The sequence below is a fragment of the Euphorbia lathyris genome, chromosome 2 (genome assembly GCF_963576675.1).
Source record: "Euphorbia lathyris chromosome 2, ddEupLath1.1, whole genome shotgun sequence".
NCBI classification, from domain to species: domain Eukaryota; kingdom Viridiplantae; phylum Streptophyta; class Magnoliopsida; order Malpighiales; family Euphorbiaceae; genus Euphorbia; species Euphorbia lathyris.
In genome coordinates, this window is record NC_088911.1 from 119,763,948 (window position 1) to 119,774,780 (window position 10,833).

A 10,833-nucleotide genomic window follows, 5' to 3' on the forward strand; every position below is an offset into this window, starting at 1 on the left:
TAACAAACAATGGAGGAAAATGGTGAAAATTATAGAAAATTGAAACGATACCATTACAGATAAAGAAAGAGGCAAGACCAGCTAGAAAAGCAGGCGTATAAGCTAAAAACATACAATTTCTACGGGAAATTGAATATAATACTTTAAAAATCTCAAAAATCGCTAACGATTGATATGAGAAATCGAAGAAGATGAACCGAAGAAGAAGAAGAAGATGATGAAGATGAATCGGAAGAAGAAGAAGAAGAAGAAGAAGATGATGAAGCGGAAGAAGAAGAAGCAGGAGCAGATCCATCGATCAATAGAACTAAGGGTAATTTTATCCAAAATGGATGAAATGGTCTAATTTGGTAAGATGGAAATAAAGTGGGTTAGATATGTAAATGATCCCTCTTAATTGGGCTACATTTGTAATTAGCCTGTTTTAATATAGGTACCTAATAATAATTGAGCCGTTGGCTGTTGTTTTGCCCTCCTTCCTACCGGCAAAATATTGGTGCTCGATTCTCTCACACATTCAACATTTTGTGTTGCACAAAGAAGAATGCCACCAAATCAACAAACTTCGAAGCTCTTTCAACTGTTGGTTCACCGGAATTTTTGCCAGACCGTTTCCCTGTCACCGAAATCCCTCAAGTTGCCCCTTTCACCTTCCTCTCCCCCTTCCCCAGAGTCACCCGATCTCCCTGCTTGGCTCGTTGACAAAGAAAACCCAGATCTCACCGAACAAAACGATGATGATTTCGTTATTCCTTCACTTGCCGATTGGGTTCAGAATCACAACCTTGGAAATAGCAATCCGGTGGTTGCCAATCGCTTATTATTTGAGCCCGCCATTAGTGATATCGATAAACTGAGCCAAATCCTAAGGAAACACCAATCATCAATATATTCTCTCATTGAGCCACTGAATGGATGCGGTATTGATGCAACGAATGATTTGATTTTGCAGCTTTTGAAGAGGTTTAATAACGACTGGGCTTCGGCATTTCGTGTATTCACTTGGGCAAAAAATCAAACAGGTTATGTGCATACGCCGGAGTTGTACGATATTATGGTTGATATCTTAGGGAAGCGTCAGGAGTTCAGTTTAATGTGGGATTTAGTTGAAGAGATGGCGAAATTGAAAGGATATATCTCATCGGTTACTATGACTAAGGTGATGAGGCGGCTTGCTGCAGCTGGTAAGTATGAAGATGCCATTGAAGTATTTAGAGGACTCGAAAAGTTTGGTGTAAGTAAAGACTTAGTTGCATTGAATACTTTAATGGATGCATTAGCTAAGGAACGAAGTGTTGAACATGCCATGAATGTGTTTATGGAGTTTAAAGATTGTATCTCTGTGAATCTTCATAGTTTCAATATTTTGATGAATGGTTATTGCAAAGCTGGGAAGTTAGATGAAGCAAAAAACACTATGGTTGAAATGGAGAAACATGGATTTCAACCTTGTGTTATTGCATACACTTGTTTGATTAAATCATATTGTAAATTGAAAGATTTTCGAAATGTGGATGCAACTTTAGAGGAGATGGAAGTAAAGGGTTGCAAGCCTAGTGTGATAACATATACAATCATCATGCATAATTTGGGGAAGGCGAAGCAAATAAATGAAGCATTGGAGGTTTATGAGAAAATGAAAAGAAATGGATTAGTCCCTGATGCTGCATTTTACAGCTCTTTGATTTTCATCTTAAGCAAGTCTGGAAGGATAAAAGATGCTTGGAATGTGTTTATAGATATGGAAAAGCAAGGTGTTGATATAGATGTTTTGACATATAATTCAATGATTTCTAGTGCTTGTACTCATAATCAGGAAGAGAATGCATTGAAGTTGCTTAGATTAATGGAGGAAAAAGAATGCAAACCAAATATAGAAACATATGGTCCTTTATTGAAGCTTTGCTGCAAGAGGAAGAGGATTAAGGTACTTAAGTTTTTAGTGGATCATATGTATAAGAACAATGTGAGCATTGATCTTGGTACATATGCTCTTTTGGTGCAGGGACTCTGTAATAGTGGGAAGATAGAACTTGCTTGCTCTTTCTTTGAAGAAGCAATATCAAAGAAAATGCTTCCTTATGATAGCACGTACAAGATTTTGGTGGAGGCACTTGAGAAAAATAACATGGCAGAATCTATGTTAAAGATTCAGAAGTTGATGGCACAGATGATGAAACAGAAAAAACCAGTGCCTTGTTAAAGATGGTTTCAATTGTGGGGTTGAAGTGGTATTTATTTCTTAACTCTTATCCTTTCATTAGATTAATTTACTTGCAAATCGCAGTTGTCTGCTAGTTCGTTCTTATGTCCCGAAAGTTATTGTAATATCATCAAGAACAATGTGGCCCCAAAAAGAAAATCTCACCTCTGGGTTGTTCAAGACCATAAGAAAAGTGGCTGCAAAATGCAATCTTTATCTAGTCTAATTTCATCTAGTTCTTGCACATTTTATTGGAGTAGTGTTGCACATTTTGTATGTTATCTTATTCCCTCTATAATACACATGACCCAAAGAATTTTTTTTATCTTATCTCTCCATACATAGAAGGAATTTGTAGGGCAAAAGAGGATGCCTCGCAGCTGAAGATTATGTTTTTTGACATAATGCCATTCCAAAAAGAATCTGAAGTGAACTAGAAGCAATACCTTTCATGATCAACTTTAAAAGGATTGGTGGAAATCCCACATCTTGAAGGGTATCCTTGATAAAGCCCCAGCAAAGCCTGTCATAGGCCTTTTCGAGATTTAAAGTGGCCATCCAACTAGTTCTGCCTTTCTTCATCCTCATAGTGTGAATAGCTTCTCATGCGATAATGATATTCGCAGAAATGTTTCTTTTAGCCACAAAACCTGTTTGTTGAGGGAGAACTAAGTACAACATGATGTTCTTCAATCTATTAGCAATTACCTTGGTAATAATCTTGTGAGAAACATTACAAAGGTTGATAGGGTACCTAAAATGTTCGGGCCTGGCTGTCTTTGGAATTAGCACAATGAGCAATTTATTAATACCAGGGTCAAAAGTTCCATTGCGGAAAGAGAGTTTGACCAGATTACACACATGAGGCAAGATTGTAAAAAACATTAGTAGCTATTTGGATGGAAAGAGTCCTTGGGGATTAGTCGGGAATTAGTCGGGGATTAATCGGATTTGTATTTTATATTTTCTTATTTGTTAATAAACAAATTATTATATAATGCAAATTAAATATGTATTATACTATGTAAAAATAATAATATAAAATGAATTTAATATGGAAAAACATGTATATTTGTGATATGTAATCGCAAACAAGTATTCTTCAAGTTTGCGTACGATGACATCTTTGGGAACATGATTCCTTAGACTTTTGTGACTCCCAATGTGAATAAGTAATGTAATTATAATTCACCAAATATTACGAAACAATTTCCTTAAAGTTTTAAAAACAAATAGGGCACAACTAAATAAAAATATCTAAATGATAAATATAACTTACCTAACACCATGCGATAAGGTTCAAAAGTAAATTATAATAAAGTAAAAAAACGTTTTTTTTTTTGTTTTCATTGCAGCCTATACGGAGTCTAGGTGGATCCTAAACGCCCCTAGGCGACCTAAACGGTTAAAAAATGGCCAATGGACTAAAAATCCCCTGACGGGGATAAGCAGACAAAATGAAGCGAATTATTGGTTTGAGCATGTAGGCAGTCAAAGCGGCTTTATTTTTAACATCGACATCAAGCCAATTCTCCATAGTCCCTCTAATAGAAACCTACTTGGAAGGCATCTACTCTGACGCTTCCCACAAATGCATATAAAAAAGGCCCTTCTAATCTCATTATCAGTCATTATCAGTCGGTTCTCTACCAACATTCTTATAGATCCAGAAACATCCTTATGTAGGGGCAAAAAGGGACAAGATGACAATTATCTTTAAAAAGCTTCTTAGAGTATCTCTAGTGGGAACTAATTTCATTGTTATCTAGTGAATTTGTTTACAACCAACCACTATGAGCTATATTACTAATTGTGTTTTGTTATCGTTTTAGTTACAAACAGTGTTAACTTTGTTAAATGCAAAAAATTGGAGGGTGAGACACACCAAACATTGATGAGTGATGGTGCTTTACACGCGCGTTTGGTCCCAACTTTTACAATCAATAATTACTTTATAAAGCACTGGCCAGCTGCAACTTTTTTCTATTTACATCCATCTTATATGGAAAATTTCATTTTCACTCCAGTTTTATTAATTAATAATTTTTTTTACCCTTTCAAAATTGAATTGAAAAGTAACAATAACTCTAATGTGTTGTTATTTTGTGATGTTATTTATGCTTATTTGGCAAAAAAGGTTGTAACTACCACTAGGGATGCTCTTATAGAAACTAACAGCTACTGTCCAAATAGTGTTTTTCTCCGTACACCACTCATTCTCATTTCCAGATATGGTATTACGTTTTCTTCTAGCTAAAGTGGAGTTGTGGAAGAAAGAAGTGTTTCTATCTCCCGATTGAATCCAAGAACATCTAGATTTTCAATGCCAGAATTCTTCTTCATGTTGGAGGATCGTTCCAATCTCTTAAAGAATTTGCTTCTCTGTTTGATGCATATTATTGGTGGAGAAATTCTCCATTACTGCTTAGATTTCATTTCCATTCCACGTTTTCCATATATTGCTCATATTAAGAACATTCACATCAAATCTCACATTAGGGAGCTAAGAATGCTTCACAAGATTCTCATAATCAAGGTGGGGTTAGGCTATGCTTACTTTGTTTTTGACAAAGTAAGTTTTACTTTGTTTTTTCCACCATTTAAATTTTAAATGACTTCAAAATCCAAAAGTTTAAGAATTAAAGTTACTTAAAATGTTGTTTTAATCAGCTTTACAATCAAGGATTACTTTCTAATTGAGGGATCACAAGTTGAATGACTTTTATGTTCGCTTTTAAAGTCTGTCATCAACCTAATTTACTTCTAATCTTGGATAATATGTTGGGCACCATTTGCCACTTGAAAAAAGGTCATATTTTAAATAAGCATATTTTTATTGAAATAACCATGTTAGAAGCTTACTTATAATTAAAGCTTCTCATCCCTCTTATAGATGAAGTAAGGTTACTAACGAAAACATATCAAGCGGAATAATGGAGTGGGCATAAGGTATTGTTGCAAATCTCGCCGTTAGAAACCAGACCATACTTCAGCAACCCTTCCGCTCGGTCAGATCTATTGGGGTGCTGCAATTGCATCATTGTTAAAGACGCAATGCACACTAAGACCTTGTTTGGATGGAGTTTAAAATATGATAATGCAAAGTGAAGTAAGTGTGGTGTATGAAATAACTTATTGTATTTGGATAGAAGGTAAGGTAAGTAATGGTTTAATAATATAATTGTATTTTGTTTGATAGTGAAGTAAAGAAAACCACCCAAAATTCACCATCACCTACCCTCGCTTACACATCAAAACAAACAATATTACCTAATTACACTTATCCTTGCTTACTTTAAATACCCTCATCCAAACAAGCCCACTGTGGAGTCTTGAAGCCTAGATGTAAGGCTCAGACACGAGCCAATCTACTTTTACGTCTTTTCTTATCAGATGCAGACTTATTAACAGCTATGGATTGCATCTCCAGCAGATGGAAAATATAAACAGACAGATTTGGGGGGGAAAATTAAAAAAATGCACCCCCAACCTCAAAATAGCTGCTCCACATTGAATGATGGATTACATGTAATATAATTCACATGTGGTAGCTGTTATCTTGGTACAACAAATCGACCCAATTTCTTGCGGGACACTGATTTTGGTGCTCTTGGCTTCTGCCATCCTAGTCTTTCAAGGAACTCCTCAATTAACCTGTTTGTACATATAAATCCCATGAAATAAGATTACAAAGCTACCTAAATGAAACTTCAAAATCATACTAGCTTAGCTTCAATTCAACTCACAGATTGCAGATTCGCTTTTGAGAAGCTGCGAGCTCGTTGTCCGGAAATGAATCCTCCAAACGGAAACTCAACCAAACATACAGATCCAGTACCTTCAGTTTTTACCAACAAACAGATCATTACTGTGAAAAAGGGACAAGAAATTGACTAGCAAAATAACTAACCTTGTAAATTGATTCAAGCTCTTCCATTGCATTTGGTGTTTTCGGCACCTCAAGCATACCAGGGGCAAATATTTCTTTGAGGTGAACGATGCCTTTCTTCGCATAATTTGTGGCGAACTGGCCGATTCAAAACATCACAATTAATTTACTACAATAGACAAAAATAACAAAAATCAATATATTCATCAAAGTTAACCTGTGTTAGACCATTAGCTGAGATTTCATCATCCATGTCAACTGGGCTGCATAATATTCGTTTACCGATAAGTTAAGCCGTACATGAATCTAGACAAACATTCTTAACATACAGAAAAATCACTAATCTCTTTTTGACTGAGGGATGAAAAAATAGTCACCTTATACAAAAGAGATACTTATCATGCAGTGAAAGTGGCATTTCATCAATAACAGCAGCAACTTTCTGATGTTGTACATCGTGAATAAATTAGGCGAAACGTTATTATAAAATCATCGAAAAACACAGGGAAGAAGGGAGAGAAGTGACATCTTATGTTACCACGAGACTGCTACAAAGAGTTGAGAATATATGACTAAAAGATACATACCATCATCTCCTCACAATCTGCAATGAAATAATTTGGAGATAATGTTGCATTCTCTAAAAAATCTTCCAGTATCTGGTATAAGCCAATCCTGGGATGTAATCTCGAATACATGAGCAGAAGATCGAAAGAAGGAAATAATCCAGCATGCTGCAATTTACAAGTTTCTCTGATTAAGAAACATGAAAGGTTGTAGCATGTCATAAAACTATGTTTATCACCTGCAAAACGGGTGAAGGGGATTCCAGTGACGTGTGAAGCAAGGGCAGATCCGATGTGCTTATACAAGTGACTTCTCCAACTGGAAATTTTGAACCGTACCTGCCAGCTCGTCCTACAACACAATATACACTATTGTTGGGAAAGGATAAAACAATAAAAACCAATACAGCACAATAACTTCAGTGCAAACATCAATAATTAATCCGATTATGCAACGCAACGATAGCAATGTACGTACCTGCAATTTGTTTAACCTCGGATACTGTTAAATTCCGCATGTGAACACCATCAAACTTTTCCATTGTTGAAAATATGATTCTAGAAATGTTCAGGTTAAGACCCATCCCAATGGCATCACTTGCCACGAGAACATCAAATGCACTACTATCATCATTGAACTGCGTTGCCTGCAATTTTAGAGAATACATTAGTTCAGCCCTTCCTTATTGAAGAACAATTAAGAAATAGCCTTAATTCTTAGCGAAAAGAAGGAAAATGCACCTGTCTTGTGCGAGTTTCTGGTGGAAGTGATCCGTAGACTATAGAACAGCGATGTTTTCCAGCACTTTCAATTCTTTTCTGGTAACAGCGAGAAAACATGGATATGTTCTTAGAAGTGTTAGCAGGAATGATCAAAAGAACAACTAAATAATCACTTACCTTTAACCGATATATTTCACGACGTGAAAATGTTACAATGCAATCTCCTGTTTTAATATTATCAAACGACCCAACAGGTGTTTCCAACGGAACTAATGGAGAAAGTCTCTCATAGTACTGAACCTGGACAATTGAGATATTTTATTTGATGTTTACTACCATATTAATATTATAAACATATGCTGATATGGAAGCAATTATATTACCTGGACTTCATCATCAGTTAACTTGAGCATTTCTTGAATGAGAGGAACGGAAGCTGGATCTCCACAAAGGTGAAGTTCATCAACTGAAAGTCCCAAAAGTGCCCGTGTAAACGAGAAACCCCTCGTCTTACAACCCAACATCTGAAGCAAAACTAAAAAAGATATCATTATGTGTGCTAAAATGTTGCGTCATATGAAATAAATGTTTCAATATGACTCAACGGTGTACCTGAATTTCATCAACAACAGCACAGGCGTAATCAGACGATATATCAGCCATTTCAACTGTCACAGCTTTGTGCTTTGCACCTTCAACTTTCTCTCTCTCCTGTCCCGTTATAAGATCACAAGGAACGTTTGCCTTGTTCAATCTTTTCGCAACCTCCCAAGCTAACAGCCGCAGAGGACCACAATATATGCCTAACAAAAGTTGACAAAATGGATACTTCACGCCACGGTTACACACATATTACTTGTTTGGATGATTAACTAGTAACTAATGAAAAAAACCATGGAAAAATGCAGTAACAATTTACCAGAAGAACTCGACTCTAATCGCTTCAAAGCTTGATATGTTTTCCCACTGTTAGTCGGGCCCATGTGGAGAATAACCTTACGCTGCTTACTCCGAGCATTGGGGTACCATGAATGAGGACAACTAAACTGACCAAGACCTCAATCAATAAGATGATAACCAGGGGATTCTTCATTAACATATTTGAAAAAGATGTAATTCTCATAAGGAACAAAACCATATCAATGAAGAGGATAAACAGTAAGATAAAAAATGGAATACAAAGAGTTTCTTAAAACATTTCTCACGTCAAGTCTGTAAAATCAATCTTTGTGGAATTATTAACACTGCTATATCTTCTCCACAAAATGCACACACCAGCTAAAGTTCCAAGCTTGGATTCCTCATGCATCTGAAAGTGATCCACATTGTCTGGAAAAAGTATGAATGGATTGAAAAATTAAAACTGCAATAGAACCATCAAGAATTAATTGCATCATCCAAGAAAAGAACTTTCAATTGCAACTTCCTTGACATAAATCATCAATAAGATTCTACCAAAAAATGGATAACATCCAAATTTACCCCCAAACATTTTTGGGGAAGTGTAGATATAGCCCTAACTAAAAAATGGTAAGACTTTATCATCAATGTTTTCAATGTGGAGCAATTTTAAATATAGCCCTATCTTAGCTCAAAATTGCTCTATGCACGGTAATTTGGGCCCAAAATTGCTCTAAATTGGAAAGCAAATAAGACAATCAATTAGGTACCACCATGTTTGAACTTAATGCTAATGTACACCACAACAGGTATAATCATATCCAAATTCAACCAAAACGAAACAATAAAAAACCCAACCTTTTAGAAGGCGAGAAATTCCGAAAGATGAAACCTTTCTTTGGCGAAGACGAAGTAGTAAAGCAGCCATTATCCCCTTCAACTTTTCTGCTTTTGAACTTTGGATAAAAATTGAAGCTTTGGGTTTACAACATTGAAAAAAACAGAAACTTAAAATCTAAATGGGTATGTGGCAATAACGAAATCAAAGGAAAACATGAGGCTTTTTTTTGGTTTTGGTGAGACTTGCGGTTGCTTTGCTGAAACAAAACTCAATTCTCGGAAAATAATATGTTATGTTCCCCGGCTAGGAAGGAAGGAAGGCGATTCGTAAATTGTTAAGCCATTAATTTTCGAGGTATTTGTAAATTAGCACGTTTTTTCGAAAGTGTACTGCAAACATACCCTTCCCTAGATTTCCCCCATATTTTCTACGTTGAGATATCAGACCCACAGCCTTGGCCCAATAGCTAAGCTAGCCCAATTTTTATTATATACTTTAATTCTACTTTAGCTTGGTTTTGCCGGAATATTGGGTAAGAGAATTTTTTTTAGAAGATAAATTATCCGGTGTTACTATTTTTAAAAATGGGAAGAAGTGGTAAGTGGTTACTATTTTTAAAAATGTAAGAAGAAATGAAGTAATGTTTCAAAAAATTTAGAAAAATGTTTATTTTTTTCAAAATAATAAAACATTTTCTTTACTTTTTCATATATTTTTCTATTTACTGGCCTAAAATTTTATGTTGACTAATTTTTCTGAACAAACATACATCGTAAAATCAGAAAAATATTTTTCCACACAATATTTTTCTGGCACGGGGCTCTGATCTTGTAAAATATGTACACGAGCTTTTAGAACAAGCACATGTTTAGTTAACTTCACGGATGGCTAGGCCTAGCTAGGTAAGAGTGACTGTTAGGGTTCTGAAACGTCGCTCAATTGCTCAAAAACATCAGACTATTCATGTAAAAGAAAAAAGAAGTTTAATAATCTAGCAATGCACAAGGAGGCTACAAAGCTCTAGTAAACTAAAATCTTAAATGTTGGAACTTTCCTTCTTCACGAGCTCTCAACTTGATGTTTGTTATTAGTTGTTTGTTTATTGTTACTAGCCGATATCATGACAAATAAACTAAATACATGTGGACCAATGCCAATAGCCATTTTTAAAGAGGTAACCGTCAGTGTCACGTGAACCAATCATAAAGGATACGAGTCACACACAAATCTCTAATCCTACATCTAGAATTGCAGGATTGCAGTTAAAGTTGACACAAACCGTCCCCATTGGTAGCAAGCCTTCTCCACTCAGATTTCAACACATGGAATCAAGATCTTCGAGGAAACACAACTTGCCACATTATACAAAGAAAAAATACATAATGTAGAAAATGTAGAATCTCATTTGCGTACCTTAATTTCGTAGTCTTTAGTACTATTTCTCCTTTTACTTTTGCCTAACTTAAACATCAGAACGAATCATTGATTTGCGGCCACTCATTGATCATTTTTTTGTCTTATCTCAAATATTAGAAGGATGTCAAAAGTCTATTTCAAATTTTCCTACATCAAATTGATGGAGTCAACGTGGATCGAATGAACACGTGCGGTGAACATGGATCGAACGAATGTGTTCATGGCTCGTTTAAACACTATTTTAATGCTTTCGACCTCGAACCCTCCATAAAATTTTGGAACCCTCACCGATGCA

At 35.6% G+C, this 10,833-nt stretch overlaps 2 protein-coding genes across 8 annotated transcripts; one reads left to right on the forward strand and one right to left on the reverse strand.

Moving 5' to 3' along the window:
- The first annotated feature begins 477 nt into the window (after nucleotides 1-477).
- On the forward strand, nucleotides 478-2,438 carry LOC136219702 (pentatricopeptide repeat-containing protein At3g22670, mitochondrial-like). 2 transcript variants are annotated; one of them, XM_066007190.1, is made up of 2 exons: nucleotides 478-1,927; nucleotides 2,006-2,438. In XM_066007190.1, the coding sequence occupies exons 1-2, from the start codon at nucleotides 545-547 to the stop codon at nucleotides 2,201-2,203; spliced, it is 1,581 nt and encodes a 526-aa protein (XP_065863262.1). In that variant the 5' UTR covers nucleotides 478-544; the 3' UTR covers nucleotides 2,204-2,438. The 2 variants fall into 2 exon arrangements, with proteins under 2 accessions (XP_065863262.1, XP_065863261.1); XM_066007189.1 differs by having other exon boundaries at nucleotides 478-2,438.
- Nucleotides 2,439-5,322: 2,884 nt separating this feature from the next.
- LOC136219703 (ATP-dependent RNA helicase SUV3, mitochondrial) lies at nucleotides 5,323-9,474 on the reverse strand. Of its 6 annotated transcripts, none has more exons than XM_066007191.1 (15): nucleotides 9,140-9,474; nucleotides 8,587-8,710; nucleotides 8,301-8,422; nucleotides 7,994-8,184; nucleotides 7,765-7,905; nucleotides 7,559-7,681; nucleotides 7,400-7,477; nucleotides 7,137-7,305; nucleotides 6,898-7,010; nucleotides 6,680-6,826; nucleotides 6,470-6,534; nucleotides 6,310-6,355; nucleotides 6,114-6,230; nucleotides 5,950-6,041; nucleotides 5,323-5,857 (listed from the first exon to the last, which is right to left on the reverse strand). In XM_066007191.1, the coding sequence occupies exons 1-15, from the start codon at nucleotides 9,207-9,209 to the stop codon at nucleotides 5,758-5,760; spliced, it is 1,698 nt and encodes a 565-aa protein (XP_065863263.1). In that variant the 5' UTR covers nucleotides 9,210-9,474; the 3' UTR covers nucleotides 5,323-5,757. The 6 variants fall into 6 exon arrangements, with proteins under 6 accessions (XP_065863263.1, XP_065863264.1, XP_065863265.1 ...); XM_066007192.1 differs by having other exon boundaries at nucleotides 8,587-8,744; XM_066007193.1 differs by lacking the exon at nucleotides 9,140-9,474 and having other exon boundaries at nucleotides 8,301-8,427; nucleotides 8,587-8,709.
- Between the last annotated feature and the right edge of the window lie 1,359 nt (nucleotides 9,475-10,833).